General features: G+C 48.1%; 1 protein-coding gene across 1 annotated transcript; it reads right to left on the bottom strand.

Moving 5' to 3' along the window:
* Positions 1–341: 341 nt before the first annotated feature.
* On the bottom strand, positions 342–7,149 carry LOC126514127 (polyunsaturated fatty acid (12S)/(13S)-lipoxygenase, epidermal-type). The gene is made up of 14 exons (XM_050162872.1): positions 6,992–7,149; positions 6,404–6,605; positions 6,130–6,211; positions 5,921–6,043; positions 5,730–5,833; positions 5,441–5,601; positions 4,290–4,433; positions 3,984–4,193; positions 2,427–2,513; positions 2,099–2,268; positions 1,872–1,994; positions 1,272–1,371; positions 994–1,161; positions 342–876 (listed from the first exon to the last, which is right to left on the bottom strand). The coding sequence occupies exons 1-14, from the start codon at positions 7,124–7,126 to the stop codon at positions 697–699; spliced, it is 1,989 nt and encodes a 662-aa protein (XP_050018829.1). The 5' UTR covers positions 7,127–7,149; the 3' UTR covers positions 342–696.
* Positions 7,150–27,055: the final 19,906 nt, after the last annotated feature.

The raw sequence follows: 27,055 nt of genomic DNA, 5'->3' as shown, positions 1-27,055 counted from the left end.
TTCGGGGCCGGGACTCTGGGCTGGACAGTTGTTAAGAGTGGTGGAAAGGATAGAAATGAAGAGGAAGCATTATCACGGGTCTCAGGAAAGGGCTGAGGAGAATGAGACGCAGCTTGGGAGGGGGCCATGGCAGTTTGATGCTGAGCTGGGAGATGCACGGGAGACTTTAATGCAGGTGGCCAGAGGGATGTGTTAACTGAGGATTCAAAGAAGCCTAAAGTTAAAATTCACTGTTAAAGGCCACGATTCCCAGTTACACTGGACCCAGCCAGCCATGACCAATGTCATTTAGGTTACAGATGTTAAAGAAACCCTTGAGGAAAAAAAGTTTGTCTCAGAAATTCATCTTTCTTTGTTGCCTTTATTTGAATAAGAAGGCAGGAAACAAAATAAGGCCCCTTTCCCTCGCCTTCCCTCACTTTAAATAACCAAGCTTTATCATTTAATCAGACTTTAATTAATGTATAAATTGGATCCTTGTGGGGAAGAGAAGTGAGTAACAGGGATTTGAAGCTAAGGAAGAGCACAGCTGTGGAAGGTTCCAGATTCTGAAATGCAATGGGAATGATCTCTGTGTACTCCCCAGGACTGTGTGATGGGCAGTTATCGAGTCACCAAAGGATGTGGCCAAGGACGAAAGACTGTGAGGATACAAAGAGAGCGTGGCTTCCCCTGGGGCTGAGATGGTGAGGCCTCTCAGATAGTCACACTGTTTTCCACCATGCAGGGCTGGAGGTACTCATAGGGCAGATCCAGGCTTGCGTTCCGGCCGTCAATCTCCTTGTCCATGACAGCCAACTCTTCCTGAAACTGCTTCAGCACAGCTCGGGGCTCAGGGCCTGAGAAATATTCCTCTGTATGATGCCCCAGGGCTACCTGCGAGGGAGAAAATGAAATGGCTCAGGCCGTTGGGCTTCTCTTAGGGAAGAATCCTGCCCTGGGTCAAGCTGCCTTTCCCACCCCTAGGCCAGGACCCAGGCATCTGTGTCTAACCATGACAGGCTGGCGTCTGCCAAGGAAGTTGGTGAATGTCATCTGCATCCGTGCCTGCTGGAGAGTAGGCATCGCATCCACTATGTCCTTCTCTGTCACATCCTTGGAGGTCGGTGGGGGCTTCCGCATGCTGCATGGGCCATTGGGGATCCAGGAATACCAGTCCAGCTGCAGTTAGAAGACCCACTCACAAACTCAGGCCAACTGCCCAGACATGTGATGTTTTTCCCCCTCTCCTACATCCCAGAAGCCTGTGAGGAGATGACCACGTGGATTACCTGACCCTGATGGGCAGAAGCATGCTGACCGGTGCACGTAAAGATGCACATGGTAACAAAACGGCAGAGCTGAGCCCTGGACTCTAAGGATAGGGGAAACCTGGGGAAAATAAAGAGAGTTAAGTTTGAGACCAGCATATGGGGCAGATCTCAGGCAGGCCAAAATACATGGAGATATGTTAAGGCCTTGTTCCAGTCACAGCCTCCAGAACCTATGGCTCACAGATAGTGTACACTGAAAAAGAGCTGTGGAATGGAGACCGTTACAGAAAGCCACAGCCAATCAAGATACAGAGCTGTGGAGCCCAGTCCCAGTGGATACATCTCCAACACTACACGCACACCTAAGGCTCAGGGTTCTTCCCCAAGAGGGGCAGAAAGATTGTAAGAGCCCGAGGATAAGGGAGTTTGCTGTGAGGTTGTATCTCCTAGGAACATCGGAAGCTATGCCTGTGGGAGGATGAGAAGGCAAAGGATCTGCAGGAAAGGGTGAGCTTGGGGCTTCTGGAGTCCCAGAAGGGTTTCAGGGTATCAGATGAGGACTGCTGACCGATGTGTGGGCAATGACGCAAGGTAACTCGGGAGGACCCCGTGCCTTACCCCCGCTCCTGGCCCTTCAGCAGTCCGACATCAGTGATCTCTCTGCACCAGACCTGCAGCTCAGGGTCATCCTTCACATCTTGGTCACTCTTGTAGAAAAGCTCGACCATCCTTTCCACATACCTGCGCCCCAGAGGAGAGGGTGCTCAGCCGCAGGGCCAGGCTAGGGCCTTTGGGACCTGCTGCCCCTCCCTGCCCCCACTTCTCTCCTTCTCTGTCCTCCTCACCGACTGATGATCTCCCACAGCCTGAGGGCATCCTGGGCATAGAGAGAAGATTTCACATCCAAGAGCCCACGGTCAGCCAAGTCATCCGGAGGGCAAAAGGAGCGGTAAGTCAGACAAGCTGTGGCTCTCTGGAGAATGTCCACGTGGCCTCCACTCCCTGTGCTCACTATCTGAGGACAAGCCAGGGAACAGGGTGGAGAGAGATTGGGACCAGTAGGAGGCAAGTGAAGGACACCCTTCAGTGAGAGAAGCAGAGTTTGGGGGGGAAGAATGCGCGGGGGAGATACCCTTGAGAGACCCCTCCCCCTTCACCCATCCCTTTCCATACCAGATCAAAAATCCCATATTCAGAGACAAGATTATTCCGCGCCAGGATGTTGATCTCCATGGTGTAGCGAAAGTGGGGGATGAGGAGCTGGTTATGGGAAAAGAAACGAGATATATTCAAACGGCAGAAACGGCAGGGTCCACAGGGCAAGGGGAATGGCAAGACCCGTGCTGAGAAGGGAGAGGAAAGCTTACAGGAGACAGAGAGTCCTTCCCTTTGGAGGACTGGGTCAGGGTAAAGAGAGATAGAGAAATATCTTCCCAAAGTCCTCCAGGGTCAAAGGTCAAAGTCTCGCTACTTATTTGCACACTCTTGTGTTCACTGTCATAATTCCAGTAATCACTGGTCTCATGCCCCAGAACCCAGTAGGATCCCCACTGCCTTGACTAGGACTCATAGTGTCTGTCTCTCTTCCGTCTGTCTGCCACTGTCTCTCTTTGGCTCTCTTTGTCTATCGCTGTCTCTCTGTCTCTGCCTCCCCCATCTCTCCCTCTCTAGGTTTTCAATGCCCTGTAGAAGAAAACTCTTCCTTGACTCTACACCCCTCTCCTCCCCTCTCCTCCCCTCCCCTCGCCTCCCCTCCCCTCCCTTTACAGAAGGATCCCAATCTTTCATTTCTCCTTCTCAGCTAGCATCCTGAGAAGTCTCTACCTTCATGACTCGAAGGTTTTACTCAGCGCACAGCCAGACTCCCGGACATCTCCACTTTCCAGAGGCAGTCCTTCCTCCATATTGACAAAGCTCCCTCCCTGGCAGCAGGGCCAGCTCCCCGGCTGTATCTGGGGGTATAACTAGCCTCTCTCTTCAAACACTTTTCTTCTCTTGGGTGCTATGACTCACAGCTTCTGCCGCTCCCTCACCTCAGTGGGTGTCCATCTGTCGCTCCTTCTGTCTCTACCTGCTCTGTAGAGGTGAGGCTAACTAGAGTCACGTCTCAGGTTAATGTACTATCGAGGCACCAAGCCCAACTCCTAGAGAAATTCCTGCAGTACAGTGACTTCAGGTCCTTCTGTTTCCTGCTGACTGATACCTGTATCTTCAACTTCCCCCTCATATACTCCCCTCCTCTCAATGTTCTCAGACAGATGTCTTTAAGTATATGGCTCTGACTTCTCCTCTCCAAGCGCTGCAGCTTTCTTGTCTTCTCCCACCCCCTTCCTCCTACCCAACAAGCCAATCACTTTCTAGTATTACAGTAACACCTAATACCCAGCATAGCCACAGTCCTTCCTGTCTCACTTGGGATCACTCCTTCTGAGTCCCCACGCTTCCCTGCCCCTCAGACGACCCCTCACTCTGAATTGCAATTCCTATGTACAACTTATTCTTACTTTTTCCCTAGTTCATAGCAAGAGCGCATCTTCAGGATTTCCATAGAAGGGTTTCTGTGTGCGTGTATGTGTGTGTGCATGTGTGTGTGTGTGTTCATGTATCCACACAGAGACCAAGGCGGCTGCTTCTCCCAATATGCTGCAGAGCAGACCCTGAAGAGCGGCCTCCTGGGGTTGTATGTGACCTGTGAACAGCAGATGCACAGGGGCAGATGCCCTGACATACCTTGTATATGGGATGCAGGCTGGGTAAGCTCCTCATTGTGGCCACAGAGATGACCTCGGCCATTAGATGCCCCCTCAGCAGATGTGACTGCAACTGGTGCAGCTGGAAATCAGAGCTTCGAACCCAGATCTTGGCCAGGAGCCAGGCCATGGGAGGATCCGTGGGCAAGAAGAGCAGAGGTGGGGAACATCCGTGTCGAGGTGGATGGAGCTGGCGCAGGGGGAAGAGAGAGGATAGGTGTTGGGAGCCTGCGTGTCTAAATCTCTAAAGGGAGTCAACGTTAGGGAAGTCTTGTGTTCCTCGTACCTGAATGACCATGGGCAAGAGCCTTCCGTCCGGCTCTAGCTTCAGCATGACCAAAGGGGCTGTCACATACTGCTGCTTAAAAATGATGATGTTGGGCTTGACTCCATCCAGCAGGGAGAAGTCAGCCTCAAACAGAGTTCCAGCCTGTGGGATCAGGTCACGGGCAGACAGAGAGGCTTAATCAGATCTGAACCCGCTTGCCAAAGTGAGTCCTCTCTCTACCACCCAACAATTTACTTTACGAGACTGATCTCCCCAGAAGTAAAGCCCTGGACGCGCCATTTGGTGCTTGAACCTCATTGAGGTGAAGTTTCTGCCTTCTACCATGGACCGCAATTCCCAGCCTGTGTCCTCACACACCCTTGACAAGCTTTAGCCAAATGTAGCACTAATTGCCCCTTTACTCCCTCCTCCAAAAATTAAGTCTTTTTTTTCCCCAAGGCTCTATTTAATCCCCCTCCTCCTCTTCTCTCTTTTCCCTTCTTCTTCCCCTCTCTTCCCCCTTCTTTCCCTCCTCCTTCTTCTTCTCCCCATCCTCTTTCTCCTCTTCCTCCTTTCCTCACTATGTACAGCAGGTTGGCCTTAAACTCGTGTGGCTACACCTGCCTCTGCCTCCTACATGCTGGGTTTACAAGCAAGAGCCACCACATCCAGCTTGTTCAGTCAGGATTTCTCTCCAGAATCTTTTTCTTAGGACTAAGGCTGAGCTCTGTGTCATGAGAAGGGAAAGGATGAAGGGAGAGACGAGAAAGAGGCTAGAAAAAGAGCTTTCAACCGCAGGCCAATTTTGCACCTCATCGCCCCAAAACATTTGGCAATGTCTGGAATTATTTTTTGGTTATCACAAAGGATGTGTTATAGACATCTAATAGATAAGTGGTTGGGGCTACTACTAGAACCTTACTGCATAGGGAAGTACTCTAAAACAAAGGGTTATGTAGGTCGTAGTAACGACATAGTACCAAAGTGCTGAGGAAACCCATCACTTTGCAGGCTAGTCTAAAGAAATCGGTTTTACAAAGGGACTCTGATGCAGGTAGAGGAGGGTACAGATGATGGAGGTACACTTGGAAGAGAGGAGGGGAGGAGCGGAGGGAGTAGAAGGCAAAGTGGTGGAACGGTGGGGGGCAGTAAGGAGAGGCGGTTCGTACCTGGAGCTCCTTCTCCAGCTGGGTCTGTAAGTCTTGCATCTCTGGAGGCACCACCAGCCGGTCTGGAAGGCTCTTAGAGCGCCTCAGAAGCATGGGGTTTGCACCATTGAGGAACTGGTACCCAAAGAGGGCATCCTCCTTCCAGGATTCACGAATCCGCTCTGAGGGCATAGGTGGAGAACACTGTGACCTCTAAAGTTGTCCTCCCATCTTCTGCCCTCTCCCCTCTTCTTTCAAATCCCTGGTTTGGAATTCTGGGTAGAGACTTTGGGAAGTTGTGGTAACTGACCGGCCAGAGCAGTAGTTCCACGTGGGGATATCTTTTGGTAATCTTCCAGCTTTTGTACACAACTTACAAAATCTAAAGTCCCCTTAATGGCAAATTCCTTCAACCTGCGCAAAGAACAGCATATAAGAAGATCACTCAAGCGGCCACCTTGCAGCTTAGGCGAAACCGCGCAAACACAACCACGTACTCACATTTTAACCAGAGTGAAGGAAAAATCGAAATCCTTATCTTCCATGAATCTCTGGTTCCTGGGGAGGTCCGACTGGGTACTCCCTGCTACAGGCAGGATTAACCCCTCCTTCCAGGAGCCCCACCTAGAGGACGAATACAGAGTCCTGAATGGGGCAGTGGGGGGGGGGGTGCGGATTTGGAGGACGACCAAAGGCTTTCCTGAACTCACCGATACAGCTTCCTTCGGTCCTCCATCTCCTGTTCTCGATACTTCCTAAACAGGCTCTGAGTGTCGTCGTTCACCTTCAGGGCTGAAAGGCCGACACAAGAGCTTGCCTCCTCTCAGGACACCGCTCTGTGCCAGGGTTGCTCCATCTTCCCTTCTCAATCTCATCCTTTCTCTCCTCCCCTCACCCTCATCTCTCTCATCTTTTCCTTTTATTTATTCCATAGCACGCCCAACGACCTCCTTCTTCCTTCAGCGGGACCCCCAGAGTCCTCACCAGTGCCCTCGGATACACAGATCGTCTCGTTGCTCTGCACCCAACTGTAGCAGGGGAAAAAGACCTCTCCTAGGGTCCCGGGGCCCTGCACAGTGACCCACTTGCAGAACCAGTCAGAATCAAATAGGCCTCTGTGTTTGTGCATCTTCACCAGCAGGAGGCGTCCTAGATGCACGGGGACGTCGATCTCCAACTGCGTTTCCTGTGGAATAGGACACAGTTCCTCAGCAAGTCTGGGGTCCTCAATGAGGGTAGCGGTGTCACTAAGCCCTCAGAGAAGCTTGGCTCCGCTTGCTTCTAAGAAGCACCCCAGGAAAGAGATCTGAACTAAGTGGCGGCGAGGAAGGAACAGGGCACTCTGTTGGGCTCTAGGCTCCCTGTGCACCTGCTGCGCCCCTCTTTCTCCCCAGGAGTCTCTCCGGTTCCTTTCACTGTCGGCTTTCCTCGGAGTAGGTTCACCTAAGCCTGACACTATCCCTGGCCGCCTTCTCTGGAGGTCAGACTTCCTTTCCTCCCCTGCAGTCCCCAGACCCCTGAGGAGTCCCTGGTCGCCGGGTCTCTGCGAGCCGAGCCCTCGCCCGCACTCACCCCTCTCCGCATTGGTCGCAGCTGCTTCCCGAGGTCCGCCTCCCCATGCTCGCCTACCAGCCACAGCTGCACCGGGTTGCTGGAGCCCGCCAGAAGCGAGTCTCCAGTGACCACCCGGATCGTGTACTTGCCCATCTCTGCTAATCCTGGGACCTGGGAGAAATGCCGCTTTTTAAGAGGATCTGAGAGCCAGCCTCCACGGAGCCACGCCTAGACCAGAGTTTGGTGTGGTTGGGTTCCCCCGCCCACAAGTTCCTCCCCACCCCACTGAGCAGCAGGTATCTGATACCCACCTTCGCTTTTCTGGGTTTCCCAGCAGTTTGCAAAGATAGGGCCCCATCTATTTCACTTGGCTAGGTTTTCATGCCCAGTCCCGAGCTAAGTACTGCAGCCAACTAAGCCCCACACCCACCCAGTTTTAGTGGAACACAGTTAAAGAGCAGCAGGCGGTGGCGATGAGGGAAGTGGAATGGCTTTGGGTGGGTGCGTGCTTTTCAGTGGAAATGAGCATCTCCTTGGCAAAGATGCAGAGGTTTTGTTGAGGTCAGGTACAGTAGGTGTATTCGTTGTTCGAACAGGATAGCCTAGAGAGGTCCAAGAAGTTTCCCTTGGAACACCCTGAAACGGGACTTTTGAGATCAAGGCTTTAGGCTGAGCATCCATAATGCGCCCCGTACCTCGGAATAAGTAGGACTGGACTCACAGGTACTCCTGTGAGTACTCAAGGGAGTACTGGACTCCCTTGCTAGGGCACTCTCTGCCTCTGTTCAAGTCCCCTTGTGTTACTGTGGGCCAAAGTCCCTGAATCCACTGTGGGTTTTGTTTAAGAACTGCTCTTGCCTCATGTTCAAAGAGTCGGTCAAAACTGGTGGCTGAGACCTGAATCTAAAAGTAGACAGGGGTGCTTTCTTGGACTTCCATGGTGAGTTGACATTAATTGACAGTGAGCAGGCCCCTGAAGGATCTTACGGAACCCACACTATGCCCAGCATCCATCCAGATCTTTACCGCTTTCCTCTCAACCTTGGTTGTTTGTTTCTTGAGACAGAGTTTCTCTGTGTAGCCCTAACTGTCCCGAAACTCAGTCTTTAGAAGGGACTGGCCTCGAACTCACAGCAATCCACCTGCCTCTGTCTCTCCAGTGCTGGGATTAAAGGCATGGACTATCATGCCTGGCCTTCTTGTTATTATTCTTTTTAAAGTTGTCTTGATTACCTCTCGTCAGAAACTTGGCAGTTCTTTTTAAATGATTCTTGTTTATAAAGTCAGAACAAAATTCTACTTGATTCTAAGAAAAACCATAGCTATGCTATATGGCTACGCTACCATTCCATCGCTAGCTTTTGTCTGTGAATAGCAAAGTTCTACAACAATCACAGCTGATACTGTTGAAAGCTGACATTTTTTTCCTGAGACAGGTTCTCGCTGTATACCATATAGCCCAGGCTACCTCTGCCTCAGCATCCTGAGTCCTGAATAAATGTTCTTTTATATATTGTGTGTTTGTGTGTGTCTGTGCATGCATGCTTGCATACGTGCTTGCGTGCATGCATGCGTGTGTGTATGTGGAACTTTTAGGGATGTCTTCTTTTATTGTGTCCTTCCTTATTTTCTTGAGACAGGGTCTCTCACTGGCCCAGAAGCTCACTGTTCATTCTTGGGCGGCTAACCAGTGAGATCTCAGGAGCGGCTCACCTCTACCCGCTGGGATCACAGCACACAGAGCCGAGCCTAGCGCCTAGCTAGTTCTGTGGATGCTGAGGGTTGAAGTTTAGGTCCTTGTGCCTTCAGAGTCAGCCCTCTGGCCCATGGAGCCATCTCTCCAGCCCCAAGCAACTGTTCTTCATGGGCATACAGTTCACCTGGTGGGCAGAGAGTGTCTCCCAACCTCCCCATGTAGATGTATGAACCATGCTGAGGACATCTTTTTGAAGGCCGTAACAGAGCGAGTAGACTGAAATGTTAATCGAGAGTTTGGATCTTAAATGTCCCTCAAGAGCGCCTGCGTTCCCAGCCTCACTCTGAGTGCAGCCATGCTCAGAGAGAGAGACTCCAGGAGGTGGCTGGATCGAATTCCTCCCCCGACTCTTCCTCTGAGCCTTCATTCTCACATCTGAGTGGCCCATCCATCAGTGACAATTTAGACGTCATCCCTGGCAGCATTGCATAGAGTATGACCGATCTTCTCTTTTCTGTGCACCCGCTCCCCTTTCCCCAGGACTGAGACCAGCATAGGTTCCAGAAGACACCCACGTCCTTCCAACAAACCTCCCCTTTGCTGTTTACCTCACCTTCAAGTATACATGCTTCCAGAACAAGACTGAGTTCCTATCGGGACTGAGTCCAAGTTACAGAAACATGGAAAGAAATGACTCAGTGATGGACTGGGCAGAACAGAGAGACCCACACGCAGGCACGGGGCAGTCTGCTCTGCACAGACTCCACTGGGAAAACGTGGGCCTCTTGGCACCTTGTGCCAGGCAGACGAGCACTCTATGGTGAGCAACTGAATGGTGTGGTATGAAAGAGAGACAGAACGGCTCATGTCCTGCGGACAGAGACAGATCTGAAGGGGTGAAAGCGGTCAGGAGCAGGCAGATGAGGGCGGCTTGATTGATTGCCACTCAGCACCTTGGTGATGTCTGGGCCTGAGCTGCTGCTGGGGCCATGTCAAGGTTCATGGCCCTGATAACAACCTCTTTGTTGATGTCTGTGGCTCTTGATACTACCAAAGGCCTTAGAGGCTAGGGCCTTACAGAGTCGGCCCCGCCCCCTCACTGGCTGCAGCACTAAGGAGCGAGCACTGGTCCTGCCCCCCCACCCTCTGAAGCACTCAGGAGAGAGGGTCCTACACCTTATCTGGGCAGCACAACAAGCTGACCCTATTCACTGGGGCATGGGCGAGCTGGCCCTGAGAGCATGAGACTCGGAAGGCAGGTCAGGATGGCCACGTGGTGAGGGAAAGATGCCTCCCCTCGCTCCTTGCCACCTGCAGCAGGTGGGGGCCCTGACCCAACCCCTCACCAGCTGCAGCACTCAAGAGAACGGGCCCTGGTCCTTGCCTGGGTACCACCATAGAGCTGAGCCTATAAACAGGGTCTCTGGTGAGCAAGCCCTGAGCTGGTACAGCCTCCCTCGTCTGTGGTGTGGTGGTGGGGGCAAGAGAAAGATGCTCTCCCCCCTCCTCCCTACTGCCTCCAGCTGATGAGGGAGTAGATCCCGAGCCACAACACTCGGGAAAATAGGCTCTGCACTGTGTCTGGGCAGCACAGCAGAGCTGACCCTGTTGACGGGCGTGGTGGAGCCGGCCCCACCTGACATCCGCCATAAAGTGGCATGAGAAGGGAAGAGATGCCCCTCTGTGCCTGAGGCAGGTGGGAGAGCTGGCCCTGAGGTCATAAGGGCATGAGAGCTGCCCCTGCCCTCACCAGCTACAGCGCTCAGGAGAGCAGGCCCTGCACCCCTCCCGGGCAGCACAGTTGAGCAGACTCTGTTGGCGGAGGTGTAGTGAGCCAGCCCTGAGGTTGTGAGCATGGGAGAGCTGTGCCTACTTCTCATCTGTCATGAGATGGCATGGACGAGGGGGAGATGCCCCCCTTACCCCTCGATGCCTGTGAAAGACAAGGGAGCTGGCCCTGCCTCCTTACCAGCTACAGCACTCAGGAAAGTGGGCCCTGCTCCTCGCCTGGGCAGCACAGCAGAGCTGACCCTGCTGACAGGAGTGGGAGTGAACTGGCCCAGAGAACATGGCTGGCCTTGCCCTTCATCTGCCATGTGGTGGTGTGGCATATATGGTGCCTGTGGCAGTTGCTCGCGAGAGTGGGAGAGCTGTCCCTGCCCCTCACCAGCTGCAGCACTAGGGGGAGGACAGGCCCTGAACCTCACCTGGGCAGCACAGTGGAGCTGGCCCTGCTGGTGTAGGTGTGGGAGAGCAGACCCCCGCGGGCGTGAAAGCAGAGCTGGCCCTGCTCCGTGTTCATCGCTGTAGCGGGTGACCCAGCCAGGACCGTGCTGGAGAGCTCACGCTGGTGATGACAGGGGACAGCTGGCAGGCTGACAAACCCTGCAACTACCCAGGCCCAGAACCACCCCAATGTCCACCCCATCTATGGTCTACTGGAGTACGTGAAGGGGCCGGTCCTGCAGACCCAAAGCTGCAGGATCTCCACGACACAAGGCATCAACAGGATATCCAAGAGGAGTTCCTGTGAGGGCCCAGCATCAATAGTGCAGCAGAAACCAGAGGCCCTGAACCCACCAATAACTCTCTGCAATGAACACTTACAAATAAAGATACATGGACAAAAGGATTCACTGTGTGACTCAGTGTGTCACACTGCAGCTTCCATGAAGAGGGTGGTTTTTTTTTTTCCTTTTATTTTCTTTTTACCTCTTAAATTTTATTTTATTTTACTTGAGTGGGGAAGGCTACAAGGACAGAAGGTGGATACAAAGGGGCAGGGAAATGAATGGTATCACGATACATGATGTGAAAGACACAAAGAATAAATAAAAAGGAAGTTTAAAAACATGCACAAGAGAAGGGGGGACAAATGAGGGACTCAGTATTGAGTCTCAGGAGGTGGGGTCCCTTTCCTATTAACCCCCACTCCTTTTGATTAGTGGTTTACTCAGTGACTCTTTGGATCAAACCAACAATTTCTCAATCATTCTTCTTTGATAATATAATTCCATTTCAATATTAAGGTTCCTTATTTTGTGATTTCCCCACCTTAGAGTCCATTCTGGGGCCAGAGAGCTAGCTCAGCAGGAAAAAAGCGCTTGCCACACGGCTTGACGGCCTGAATTTGACTCACCCACCACATGGTGGAGGAAGAAAACAGACTCCCCAAAGTTATTCTCTGACCTCCACATGCACACCATGCTGTGCACAACCCCACACCCATACACATTCACATACAAACAGCATGCATGTGCACACATCATGCACACACACATCACACACACACAACACACATCACACACACACATCATACACCATACACACACATCATGCACACACAATAATGACAAATCAGATAAAATAAATCTTGAAGTCCTCTCTGAGCTCTTTTTGTTAGATTTAGAGGAGCAGAATAAAGGAACTACAGTGAGGAAGGAGACCAGAGTTTGACCTCAAGCTATGAGATTGCATTTATTAGAGCTAATCATAGCTGGCAATATCTCTGCGTTGGGAGCAGAGGGTCTGCGGGGAGGGGAAGCTGATAAGGGCTCTCAAAGGGGTGGACAAAGGGCTTCGGTTGAGAAGAGCGGATTGCAATGGCTTCCTCTCCTGTGGTTGTTTATCTCAACAGGGCCGTGTTATCTTTATGAACTGCTTGCCCCAGGGAGATGTGGTTGATTGATAGCAATTGGGCAATGCCAGTAAGCTGGCCTCAGCAGTGGGGCTCCTGGTTTCCTCAGCTGAGGCATTCTCTCACTTCCCCTCACACCCATCACCCTGTCTACCTGGCTTGCCTCAGCCTGCTCTTGTTTGGACCTAGAGGTTTGAAAGTAAAAGAGAGAGCAGAGCCCCTGTGCTTTTCATGGCCCCCCCATCTATCTCCTTTTCTAGGTTCTAACTGATACACAAACACATAAAGTTATACATATTGAGGGACACCTGTCATTTCCATGCGTGTACACTTCATTTAAATCAGGTTGAACATGCTTATTTCCTCAAGCATTTGCCATTTCTTTACAATAAAGCATTTTTTAAAAATCTTTTCTCTTTGCTTTCTGGAGTGTACAGTACATAATCACTACCTATAGTCACCCCCAAAGCATCTATAAAGCATCTATATTACCCCAGAACCTCCTGCTATATCCTGTAGCACCCACTGGCCAGTCTTCCCCATGCCTCCTCTCACTCTGTGTCCTTAGTTGCCCGGTAACCACCATTCCAGTTTCAACTTTCATGAGATTAATATATTTTATTAAAAGTGAGCAGAGTGTTTTTAGTTTATTTTACCTCTGTTTTTCTTATTTTATATGTATGGGTGTTTTCCCTACGTGGATGTAAGTACACCATGAGCATGCAGTGCTCATGAAAACCAGGAGAGGACATTGGATCCCCTGAAGCTGAAGTAGCTGATGGTTGTGAGACACCATGTGGGTGCTGGGAACTGAACTCAGGTCCTCTGAAAGAGCAGTCAGTGCTCTTAACCACTGAGCCATCTCTCTGGCCCCTCTCAGCCTTTAATGGCCTTCTAGGAAGGAAGCTGAAGAGTATGCACTATAGCTCACCTCCCTTGCTCCCTCTATGATCTGCTGGAGCACCCCCTCCCCACCGACCCGCAACCCATTGAGCAAACCCAGCTAGAAACCAGAGAGCATTAGAGCCTATGAATACACCCTCCTTCTTCCTCCCAGGGAAGAGAGGGGCACAGAAAATGGCTTTAGAGAGTGTGCTGGCTAGTGTTTGCCAACTCAACACAAGGAAGAGGTTATCTCACTGTTTGAGCTTTGAAGACTTGCCTACAAAGACTGACCTGCAGGCAAGCCTGTGCATCAATCTCTTGATTCCTGAAACATAAGAGAGGGTCCAGCTCCCTGTGAGCAATGCCACCCCTAGGCAGAGGGGCCTGGGCTGTATGAGAAAGCAGGCAGAACAAGCCATGGAGAACAACCCAGTAAGTAATTGGTATTCCTCTGTGGTCCCTGCATCAGTTCCCACCTCAAGGTTCCTGCCTTGAGCTCCTGTGTGGCTTCCCTTGGTGACGGACCAGAACGTCAGATGAAACATTTGAAATCAGCTCTCTCTCCCCAAGTTGCTCTTGGTCAGTGTTTATTCCCACAGTATAACTCCAAATTAGGACAGAGAGACCCAAAAATAATTTGGGCATAATGTTTCTGTTGTAGTCACCCCCAATTTTGATGACGACATCTCTTAGATCACCCACCTCGGCTTTAGGAACAAAGGAACCTCCTCCTCTCTCTCCCATTTGAAAGCACCAAACTCCTTAGAATGCTATGGACCCCTCCTGCTTTACTCTCTCTCTTTTTTTTTTTTTAAAGTAAGTAAGCTTTTTTTTAAAATATTTATTTATTTATTATGTATACAATATTCTGTGTGCATGCCCGAAGACCAGAAGAGGGTGCCAGACCTCTTTACAGATGGCTGTGAGCCACCATGTGATTGCTGGGAATTGAACTCAGGACCTTTAGAGGAGCAGGCAACGCTCTTAACCACTGAGCCATCTCTCCAGCCCTGCTTTACTTGCTTTAACCTCACAGCTGTTAATACCAGGATCATTCATAACTTTTTTAAAGTTTATTGAGGGGAGAAGAGCTCCTGCCACAGTGTGTGTGTGTGTGCACAAGTGGGCACACGTGTGTGTCAGAGAACAACCTGTGGGCCTCAGTTCTGCCCTTCCACTGTGAGATCTCAAGTTGTCAGTTTGGCGGCAAGCCTCCTTCCCCACTGAGTCATCTCACCAGCCGGGGACCCTTTCAGAAGATCACTTTCAGTCAGTTCAAGAGGCGGGAAAATTGGGATGAGGTGAGGTGCAGAGAAGAGTGTCATTCTCCCTGCCCCGGCCATTCCCGCCCCAGCCATCCCAGAGGGAGAAGTAAGCAGTGACAAAGATGTTGCTTAAGCAGTGAGCTGTGTGGGGACATTCAAGTTAATGACCACTGGAAACATGATCTGGGGACGTGCAACATCAGCATTGTGACTCTAACGTGCATCGGAAGAGGAAATCCCAGCTTCCATCTGTCCGTCTGTCCGTCTGAAGGCAGATGAAGGAAGGCAGCGGATCTCTATACCCGGCTGAGTAAACCCTGCTCTTCTACGAAGTTATTTGAAACCACTGGGGCCAAACATAAGATGGTTGTTAGTTTTATTGACGATTGGCTCCCACACCAGTGAAGTTGGTGAAGTGGGAAGACAGAAAATCCTGGCAAAGAAAGAGGCAGAGCTCTCTCCCAGAACTCAGTCACTGTATCTCAAATCCTATCTCTGCACGTGCCCTACAGAGGGCCAAAGGTGGTGAAGTACTCTCCTATAGAGAAGGGAGAGCGGTGCTCCAGGGCTGTGCTCCCTGCTTCAGGGCTGTGCTTCCTGGCTGTCCTTTACTCCTCCTTAAGGCCAGAGGTCAAGGCAATAAAACAGGTGTTGGCAGAGGCTCCTGGAGCATCTAAGCTTTCTCCAGGCTAAGAAACCTAAGCTCCACCCAGCTCAGTTCTGGCCTTTAGGTTTCTAACCTCAACTCATGCTAGCTAATATACTGAACTACTCTGCACCACCTCTTCTCATAGACGACATCACGGAGAAGATGGCTCAACCCACAGATGCGCCTGCAGCCAGCTATCAGTGATGATGTCTAAACTTATCTATTCTAGCTATGCATCTATATCTGGTTTTCTTCATACCATCGGCACATAGGCACAACTACCGAGAGGCTGCTATAGTATTGTGCCCACAGTGAAATTCCTTTCTAGGAGGAAAAGCCACCAATTGCCAGCATCTATTATTTCAAATTATAAAATGGGAATTGCCAAGCCAGCACGAAGCTTTTCCAGGTGGTCTTTGGAATGTCCATCTCATCCTCACCATCTTGAAACATCAGGCAACAGGAAACTCCTCCAAATCAAAACAAGATTAGAACACATTAACGCAAGAGCTGGACCTGAGATTTTGTGATCGCCATATGGGAATAAACTTGGACATGAGATAAGAGAGGAAGACTGGAGCAGTGGATAAGGGCACAGGCCTTAGGGTCTGTACTGGAGTGCAGTTCCATCCATGCCCTATCCATGGAAGGTCGCTAATCTTCTCAGAGTCTCTATGAAGTAACTGGAAAAGATCTGGTTTCATGTTATAATTGAATGCTCAGCCAGTGTGCAGACAACCTCATCTGTACACTTGGTAATTCAGTGACACATGCCAGGACTTAGATCTGACTGAGATAGTTGTAAGGTTTAAGAGACAAAGTACACGTGTACACATATTGCTGGCTTCAAGATAAAATACAGAGCTTTATCCCCAGATGTACTGAGATCATCGTTGTTATAATCTAAATGCCTATTATCCAAAACAATGAGATGCCTCCTGAGTCCTAACTTCCCTGCCACAGCTTTCTTCTTCATAGACTGTGGCTAAATGTGTCTGATCCCTTTGGTGGGATTAATTCTCTGTAACAGCCCTGGACCCTGTAAAAACTCCCTTCCTTCTGCTCCTGTGCTCAGACCTCACAGTTATGAGAAAGAAAGATGTAGCTAGAAATATTCTCTGTCCTGCTGGTCCCCTGGTCTGGTTTCTCTCTGCGCACTGGGTCCTTGCAACCACTTATGAAGTAATCACTCAGAAGCTAAATATTAAATTGACCAATGACTTAGGCTTCTTATTGGCTAACTCTGACTATAAGTTAACCCATTTCTATTAGTTTATGTTTTACCATGAGGCTCATGTCTTGTTACCTCACATCTTGCTTCCTTGGGTGGCTACATGGTGTCTCCCTGCCCTGATTCTGCCTTCTCTCTCTCTCTCTCTCTCTCTCTCTCTCTCTCTCTCTCTCTCTCTGTATCTTTGTTTGGACTTCCCGCCTAGCTATATTTTACCTGTCCATTGGCTGAAACAGTTTTATTAATCACCTATAAAAGCCACATATAGTCACAGTAAATAAAAGGACATCCCACATCATCTCTCCTTTTCTGTTTAAGTAAAAAGGAATGTTTTAACTTTAACACAGTAAAATTACATATACAAAACAGTTATCAAGCAAGAATTATAGTTACAATATTTAGTCCATTTACATTTGGCAAATTAAGGAAAATATTCTATCACCTATCCTATCTTTGTGAGTCTAAAGTTTTATATCTAATTTATCTTTTACTACAACTAAAGAAAACTATAACTATGTTCAACTCCATCAAAGATCCTAGAAGGATATTATTACCTAAGTAAATAGGAAGTGCATTGCAAGCAACTTCCAAAGTTCTAGAAATGACAGAGACATCTTGCTGCCTGGATAGTCACTGAAGTTCTTCTGTAACACTGGGGCATCCATCTTCAGCCTATAGGCCCACAGAATCTGACAGACTTTTCAATGGAGCAGAAAATTTGAAGATCTGTTCTGCCTTGTACTGGCAAAGTTCATCAGTTGTTTTCTTCTGTGAAGCAGGAACCCTAAAGGACCATCCCATCTTCTGGGAAATTCAGCACTACTTTCCTGTGGGTCCTGCATGTCCAGTTTATACAACATACAGTCAATCAGCACAGGCAAAAACAGTTTCTTGCACAAATGGCTAACAAACTCCATAAACAGCCTCTTTGATGCCCATCATCCTCTTGAAGTGCTGCCAGGAGCAGACATGTCTTACTGTTGAGAAAAGTTTGTTATTATGACATTTTTAATGTCATATTCTGTAGGTCTTTGAAGTGTTGAAGATTATCTAACTGAAATATATCTCTGTACATCTAGAAAACCTAACATGACTAAAAGTTTGATTACTATATATGACTATCTATTAATCTTATATTTTACCATGAGGCTCATGGCTTGTTACCTCACATCCTACTTCCCCCAGCAGCTACATGGCATCTCCCCGACTCTGCCTTCTCTCTCTCTCTCTCTCTCTCTCTCTCTCTCTCTCTCTCTCTCTCTCTTTCTCTCTCTGTGTGTGTGCATGTGTGTGTGTGTATCTTTGTTTAGACTTCTTACCTAGTCACATTTTGCCTGTCCATTGGCTGAAACATCTTTATTCATCAACCAATACAAGCAATATTTGCAGCACACAGAAGGACATACCTTAGAGAGCCCATCTCAGGAAAAGGGAAGCTGAGAAACTAGCTGGGTGGATGGTGGCCAAATCCCAGTGCTTGGGTGTGAGGATCAAGACGTTTGGGGAGTTCAAGGTCATTTCCAACAACCCAGCAAGTTCAAGGCTAGCATGAGCTACAGGAGATCCCATCACAAAAACAAAGCAAGCAAGAAAAGAAAGAAGGGAAACCAGCAGCTTCCTACTATGTTACCCTCACACTGGTCCCCACAGCTTGCTTCCATGCTCCTGAAGGGTCAGAGTGACAGTAAATTTGATTCAAGATACAAACAACTGAGTTTTCACTGTGTTGTTCTTTGCATATTTACGTGCCACACAAAATCCAAACCCTTCCCCCCGATGGCAGCTCCCAACACTTCCCAAACCTTCTTTTCTGGGACTTGTTTTTGTTCATCCCATCTATTATGCTGTACTATTATCAAAGGCTTAGTTTTCACAATTCTATTGTACATGAAGAAATAAAACCCATTTATGTCAAAAGTGCCCAAGCCCTTTCCCTGTCTGATCTGACTTAAGTTCCCCTTTTACTTTCTAAGATCTCACCTTCTATGTTGACAGTCTTCTTGGAAACTCTGTGGGGTGCAGAAGTATCAACTCACCCTTATATTCCATATTTCAGACCTCATTAGCCCAGAGTATGAGCCCTACCTAAGCAAAATCCACTCACCTAGAATTTGTGATTCATTCTGTGAGAAAAGGTGACTGACAGTCTTGAGGCCTGGGTTTTAAAGTGTGTGTGTGTGTGTGTATGTGTGTGTGTGTGTACACATACGTGTGCACACACTGTGAACACACTGTGAGCACACAGAGGCCACAGGAGGCCAGGTGTCCTCAGGAGGGGAAGCACAGTTGTTTGCTGGCCACAAAGCCTGTTACAAGTGGGCTGACACCTCACCTCTGGTTCTCATGAGTTCCAAGCCGATGATCTTAAATTCTGAACTGTCTCTCCAGTCCCTCAACCTGATTTGCAAAACAAACTCTGGCCAGACTAAAAACAGAAGTTTATACCACCAAATATAAGAACCCTAGGCTAGAAGAAAGCCTTTAGTTGATATACAACCTCAGCAATTTGTATATCTGTGCTAATCCCAAGACAATCAGACCAGAAATTAAATCCATTTGCCTCGCTAGGTGACGCCCTAACTGGAAAAATGTGAAGATTTCACCTAAAAGCCCTTGAAATTGCAGAGGCTGGAAGGAGGCAACACAATTGCTTCATCCACTCAAAATTCCAAAGATGGTTTTAGTGACACTGAGAGAGCCACTTGACATCTTTTTGGTCTTTCACCAAATTCAGTCTTCACAAAACCCTTCCTAATCAGAAAGGAAAGCCGAATCAACCACTCAGCCATCACTGGTGGGGCCATGTCACTCCTCACAGCCATCACTGGTGGGGTGACATCACTCCTCACAGCCATCACTGGTGGGGTGACGTCCCTCCTCACAGCCATCACTGGCGTGCTGACTTCACTCCTCACAGCCATCACTGGTGGGGTGACATCACTCCTCACAGCCATCACTGACGTGCTGACTTCACTCCTCACAGCTGTCACTGGTGTGCTGATGTCTCTCCTCAGGTCATCACAGGTAAAGCAACTTCATTCCTTCCAGTCAAGAGTGCTCGTTCATCTCTCCTGTAAGAGCTCATGTGGCCCTGGGAAGATGGCAGATGTAGAATGAGAGACGGAGCCTCTGGCAACTCTCCCTGCTGGCGTGTAGACTTATTCATTGTCCTAAATCTTGAGATGTGGCTGTACTCCTGGCATCGTTTGCCTGCACCTGTTCTAAGAGAAAGCCCTCTCAGGTAAGAGCCCCTCTACAGTGTCTAAACTTCTGTTGGGATAACTTTCCCCCATGGGGCCGTATGACAGTGTTGAACTTTCCCTCACCCCTGGGATCCTGGAGAACATGTTAGTTAAAGAAATATCTCCCACCCACTCTGCATTCAGTAAAGGGCTGGCTGCAAAGGACCACTCTCCCCCATACAGCTTAGATAAAACTAAGCCAGACACAGACCCTCCACACTCCTGCTCACTAGGCAACTGGAGCAAAGAATTTCATGTTTAACCACTCATTGTTTTAGTTGTATATGGTCAAGTGGTTTACTACAATAATTCAATATGTGTAATGATCAAATCAAGATGTTTAACATCCACATCTCAAAACCCCATTGTACCTTCTGCTTACGCTAAGTATTACACCAAGTGTTAGTCATTCCGTTGTGCTAGAGGAAACCAGCATTTGCTCTTCCTACCTTCATTCTGTTTTAGCACTGCTGTCCCACCTCCTACTGTTCCTCCACCCACCCCCTCCCATAGTCATTACTCTGGCCCAGGTCAATATTTTTTTAGCACCCGGTGAGAGAGGGAATGTTTGGTGTTTGTCTTAGGGAGTCAAGCTTATTTCGCTAATGCATCGTTCCCAGGTGCCTTCCATTTTCCTCAGTGAGAAGATTCCGTTCCTCTCATGCCTGAGAAGTCAGGGTGACTCCCTTCTTAGCGGTTGTGACTTATTATTGACTGGACCAAACTGCAGTCAAGTCTCTCTGCCCTCACTGGCAGCAGGAAAGTTGTCACGTGCCTTAGGCTGGACCAACATCGGAATGTAGAACAGCTCCTCCCAGGTGACTCCAAGGGAAGTTATTTTCTGCTGAAAGACTGATTCTTTTATTATTGTTGTTTTGTTTTATATATATATATATATACATATATATATATATTTACATACTAATCCCAGTTCCCTCATCCTCCCCTCTTCCTGCTCCCCTCCATCTTCCCCCTCATCCTACCCCCATACACTCTTCAGAGACGGTAAATCCCCCCGTGGAAGTCAATGAATTCTGTCACATCACCAGGTTAGGGTGATGGATGGAGATAGAGACAGAGACCCACATTGGAGCACTGGACTGAGCTCCCAAGGTCCAAATGAGGAGCAGAAGGATGGAGAACATGAGCAAGGAAGTCAGGACCGCAAGGGGTGCACCCATCCACTGAGACAGTGGGGCTGTTCTAATGGGAGCTCACCAAGGCCAGCTGGACTGGGTTTGAACGAGCATGTGATCAAACCGGACTCTCTGAATGTGGCTGACAATGAGGGCTGACTGAGAAGCCAAGGACAATGGCACTGAGTTTTGATTCTACTGCATGGACTGGCTTTGTGGGAGACTAGTCTGTTTGGATGCTCACCTTCCTAGACCTGGATGGAGGGGGGAGGACCTTGGACTTCCCACAGGGCATTGAGCCTATAATTCATGATCCCAGAGAAGCTAAATAAAAAGGTGAACCCAAAGAAAAACATATAGTTATCCTCCTGGATATTGAAGTAGACAAGATTGCCAGGCAAAAAATTGGGAGCTTGGGGGTGGGGGTAGGGTGGGGATAAGGGGAGATGGGGAGAGAGAAGGGAGAAGGGGAGGATGGGGAGAGCTTGGGGGAATGGGACAGTTGGAATGGAGGAAGGGTGGATATGGGAGTAGGGAAGTATATATCTTAATTAAGGGAGCCATTTTAGGGTTGGCAAGAGACTTGACTCTAGATGGGTTCCCAGGTGTCCAAGGCGATGTCCCCAGCTTGTTTCTTGGGCAGCTGAGGAGAGGGCGCCTGAACTGGCCTAAATGCTTTCTTTATAAAAGTTGCCATGATCTGGGCTACAGAGATGGCTTAGTGGCTCAGAGAACTGGCTGTTCTCCCACATGAACCCAGGTTCGATTCCCAGCATGCACATGGCAGCTGTCTATAACTCCAAGACCTGACACCCTCACACAGACATACATACAGGCAAAACACCAATGCACATAAGACAAAAATAAATTATTTTTTTTAAAAAAAGAATTGCCAGCGGGGCGGTGGTGGCGCACGCCTTTAATCCCAGCACTCGGGAGGCAGAGGCAGGCGGATCTCTGTGAGTTCGAGGCCAGCCTGGTCTACAAGAGCGAGTTCCAGGACAGGCTCCAAAACGCTACGGAGAAACCCTGTCTCGAAAATCCAAAAAAAAAAAATAATAATAATAATAAAGAATTGCCATGGTCATGGTGTCTCTCCACAGTAATAAAAACCCTTACTGAGACACCTATCTACAAAGAATACCATACATATGTCAATAAGTCTACGAAAATGTCTCATAATTAGCCCCCAGGGAAACACCAACTAAACCCCAATAAGATACTTCACACTCACTAGGATAGCAGGATTGTTTCTTTTTCTTATTTATTCATTTTTCATACAACACACCCCAACTACATTTTCCCCTCCTTCCTGTCCTTCCAATTTCCCTTTCACCTCCTTTTCTCCCTAGATCCACCACTTCTCTTTTCCTTTCAGAAAAGGCCAGGCCCCTCAGGGATATCAGTCAAACATGGCACAACAAGATGCAGCAAGACTGGGCACAAATCCTCTAATCAAGGCTGGACGGGGCAACCAAAGAATACTAAGGAGTCAGAAACACCCACACTCTCACTGATAGGTCCCCCACAAGAACACCAAGCTAAACAACTGTAATTTTTAATGAAAAATCTGTGTCAGCAAGTCATGGGCAAGCTGGAGTCCTAAAACCTCACTAACAAAAATGTAAAGAACAGCAGCAATTATGGAAAACGGTCTGGTGGCTCTTCCAAAAATTAAAGATAGAATTGTTGTATGATCAGCAGTTCTGTTCCTAGCTATGTGCCCAGAAGAATTAAGAATGCACAAAAGATACTTGTTTATGAATGTCATGGCATTGCTACTTAAAATAGGCAGAAAGTGGACAATAGATACCAAAATGTGAACACTCCATGCAAGTAAATACTATTCCGCCATGAAAATGAGTGAAGCTCCAACATCTGCTACAATATAAGTGAACCCCACAAACATTACAAAGCCAAAACGGAATAGAAATATCACACAAAGCCAGCGGGATGGCTCAGCAGGAAAAAGCATTTACTGTACATCCATGACCACCTGAGCTGGATTCCTGGAACCCACAGTGGAAGGGAAAACCGACTCCTGAGAGCTGGCCGTGACCCCCACATGCACATGCCTGCACTCAACAAAACACACACACACATACGTGTACATACACACACATACATGTACACACACCTATGTGCACACATACACACACACACTAAAAGTATCACACATTCTTTAATTACATTGATATAATTATAAAGACTGGATGCACCTCAAGACAGAAGATTGGCTGTGCGTGAGGCTCCGAAGGGAGCAGTGGGTAAGCAGGCTTCTTATTGTAAAAATGGCCATGAAGAAACACTGTGATCTACCTCTGTCCAACAGCAAGATGCAGGCCTTTCTCACAGCTGGGGGAACAAATTCTGCAAGGTGATTCTGAACACACAGCACCCCTCTTCTCCACCTAGCCTATTATGAACCATACCTCTGAGTTCAAACCTCCTTAAAAGACAGAAGGAAAGAGTTCACAGAGCTTCTAGGGTTGAGTATATGTAAGTTTCTAGAAGGTGGTAGTACTTACAGAAGTGCCATACACTGTCCCTTGCATGTCACCCTGTATAGCTCTTTATCTGTATTTTTGTAATATCCTCATAGTAAAATACCTAGGCCAGGTGTGGGAGTGCACACCTCTAGTTCCAGCACTTGGGGAGGCAAGTGTTGGTCTCAGAGTTCAAGACCAGCCTGCCCTATACAATGAGTTCCAGGACATCCAGAGCTACATAGTAAAACCCTTGCTCTAAAATAAAATAAACAGTAAGCATAACAAAGTATAAAAAAGACATATAGAAACTACTAGCTTGTAATTAAACTCTTTTTATGAGGCTACAGTTACCCTGATACCAAAACCACACAAAGACTCAACCAAGAAAGAGAATTACAGAGACCAATCTCACTCATGAACATTGATGCAAAAGTACTCAATAAAATATTGACAAACCGAATCCAAGAACACATCAAATAAACCATCCACCATGATCAAGTAGGCTTCATTCCAGAGATGCAAGAATGGTTCAACATACGAAATTCTGTCAGTGTAATCACCATATAAACAAAATGAAAGAAAAAACACGTGATCATCTTATTGGATGCTGGAAAAAACCTTTGACAAAAATCCAACACCCCTTCATGATAAAGATCTTGGAGCGATCAGGGATACAAGGAATATACCTAAACAGAATAAAAGCCAACAACCAATGTCAAATTAAATGGGAGTAAACTCAAAGTGATTCCACGAAAATCAGGAATAAGACAAAGCTGTCCACTCTCTCCATATCTATTAAATATAGTGCTTGAAGTCCTAGCTAAAGTAATAAGAGAACAAAAGGAGATCAAGGGATTCAAAGTGGAAAGGAAGAAGTCAAACTTTCACTATTTGCAGATAATATGATAGTGCTGTAATTTAAAACAGAAATCGGCATGAGAGAGAAAGATGCCATGCAGCAGAGTTCGTGTGGAGAGGTTTTTATTAATGACAAGGGAATGGAAGAGGGGGAGGGGGAGAGGAGAGACTGGCCTCTGGGGACAGGAGTGGCAGAAGAGAGAAGAAAAAAGAAGAGAAGAGGAGAAGAGAGGAGAGGAGGGCAGGGAAGGAGAGGGGAGGGGAGGGAGGAGAAGAGAGGAGAAGAGAAGAGAAGAGAAGAGAAGAGAAGAGAGAGGGAGAGAGAGAGAGAGAGGGGGGGTGGACAGGGCCCTTTTAAAAAGGGAATATAGTGATGTGCACAGGAGGTGCTCTTAGTGGCTACAGCTGAGGACATAGCTTGTCAGAACCCCAAGGGCAGGCCAGTACAGATGCCTGCATACTAACAGATAGTATACATAAGAGGCCTCAAAAATTCTACCAGGGAACTCCTACAGCTGATAAACAGCTTCGGTAATACGGTGGGATACAAGATTAACTCAAATACATTGGTAGCCTGGTCAATCAGCTATGTAGAATCCTTAACATATGTGTGGCTTTGTCCTGGGAACTTTCGTTCAGTTCTGATGTTGGCCTGAGTTCCATGCCATCCTGAACCACAAAGTTGACCCAGATGAGTTGGTGGTGAACGGCAGAGAAAGGAAGGCAGCGTGTGTGAAGGGGAAGGAGAGGCAAAGGAAGGGAGAGGTAGAGAGAGGGGAGAAGAAAAGAGGACACATCAAATATGAAAAAAATTGACCCAAATCCATTCATACCTCCTGCATGTTAGTAGTAAAAGGAAACTTCCCTAATTTTTAAAAATTAACCAAAACGATAACTAATAATAATGATTTAAAAAAAAAAAACCTAAAGGCTTTTATTTCTCTTCAAGACCTGGAACCAGACAAAGAGCTCTCTCTAAACACTCCCGTTCAATATCACACCTAATATGTAAGAAAATTCTGGAAAGGGGAAGTCCTGGGGCTTGGGGAAGAAGAGTGTCACTGTGTATGCAGGCTGTGGGATACGTTTCCCAAGGAACACTGTTCTGCTATAAGAATGAAAAACTACAACAGCCGCATGTTGAATCTCAACTCATCACGCCGAGGGGAGGACACCAGAAAAGGGGATTGTCATAGGCAAAGCAGTTAATCCCACAACAGTCTTGGTTGCCTGGGGACAGAGCGCGAGGTGGTTGCAAAGGATGCAGGACTCCCCAGGAATGGATGTGCGTTTTCTGGAAACCATGATGGATTATTGGGCATAAATCCAAAAACGATGCAAGTTCGCTTTTATGCACTCGCCACGCTTTCCCTCGATAAACTATGTCCAAAAGGAGCTGTGGGAAAGTTTTCAGACAAAGACCCCAAAGCTTCTCTACCCACTGTTGCCATCTGTTCTGTAGTCAGTGTCTGGGAGAGGGCCAGACACATAAAGAGAGCGTCTCAAGCTGGCCCAACAGCCCAGAAAATCTCAGCCTAGAGGAGCCCGGAGAGTACCATTCAATGATTACAGCCCTCATGTTCCAAGGATCTGAATTAGTATATTGAAATTGTCCAATGGGGGTTCCCCTGGGTCATGACCAAGAAAAGCTACCTTCTGTTATACTAAAAAAAAAAAAAAAGTTAATGCTGCATTTTCAACTGAAGGTCATATTTTACATTTTACCTACTTTTTGGATTATACATTCAGTTTCAATGTTGAAAGCTTAAGATTACACGTCTTTTTGCCCATCCAAGCCAGTCTAAAGCTTTGGGTTCATCCTTCCCTCCTTCTTCATGTCTGTTTGTCTTAGTTGCTTTATACTGCTGTGACAAGAACAAAAACAAAAACAAAGCAACTTGGGTCAAGAAGGCTTTATTTGTCTTCCTTTTTCTGTGTGTGTGTGGGGATTTTGTGTCGTTGTTGTTGTTTTGGTTTGATTTGGTTTGGTTTGTCAAGACAGTTCTCCGTGTATACCTGGCTGCTTTGGAACTCACTCTGTAGACCAGGCTGGCCTTGAACTCACAGAGATCTGCTTGCTTCTACCTCCTCAGTACATCAAAGTCCCGCATTTGGATTTGGGTGACACCTGTCAGGGTTCAGCCTCAACAGGTTCATGTGTTCCAGGTTATGGGCCTGAGGATTAGGAATATTTGGCAGACAAAAACAGAGATAGAAAAGAAACAGAGACACAGAATAGAGTCAGGAGGGCAACCCAGTGAATACTGAATTCACCCATGTTTATTTTTCACAAGCTTATATATCCCAACTCAAAATGGGGTAGGAAGGTAAAAGACTGCTTTACGATGATACAAAGAACAAACAAAGCGATTACCTCTTCAACCCCTGAAACATCAAGTAGCTATATCCTGAGTTAAGTATTCTGATGTTTAGGCAAGACATGCAGCGACCATACCTTAGGCCAAGCATCCTGTAGGCAGCCACTCCCTAGGTCAAACCTCCTGTCAGAACCTTGAAGGAGCAAGAATAGGCCTGAACTCTCTGACCTTCAGTCAAGGTGCAATGGATCCTCACATCCAGGGGCACGACGTGAGTACTGGGATCAAGGATATGCCCACCACCGCCTGACTGGCTTCCGTATTCTGGGTCATAGTCCACCACTGAGGAAAGTGAAGGCGGGGATCTGGAGGCAGGAACTGGAGCAGAAGCTGTGGGGTAGTGTTGCTTACTGGCTTGCTGCTTATGACCTGCTCAGCCTGATTTTCACACACCCCAGGACCACCTTCCTAGGGCTGTCACCACCCACAGTGGGCTGCCCCTCGCCATCGATCATCAATCAAGAAAATGCCCCATAGACTTGTCTACAGACAATCTGATGGAGGCGTTGCCTCAGCTGAGGGTTCCCTCTTCTCAGATGACTGGAGCTTGTGTCAAGGTGACAAAAAGCCAACCAGCAACTAGTCCTGTGGCAATCTCAAGCATCACCAACCGCTG

This window comes from Alexandromys fortis, unplaced genomic scaffold, assembly GCF_014885135.2.
Source record: "Alexandromys fortis isolate MF-2015 unplaced genomic scaffold, M_Fortis_MF-2015_v1.1 scaffold_84, whole genome shotgun sequence".
NCBI lineage: Eukaryota > Metazoa > Chordata > Mammalia > Rodentia > Cricetidae > Alexandromys > Alexandromys fortis.
The sequence above is the reverse complement of the archived record's forward strand: the minus strand, read 5'-3'. Positions and strand labels throughout refer to the sequence as shown.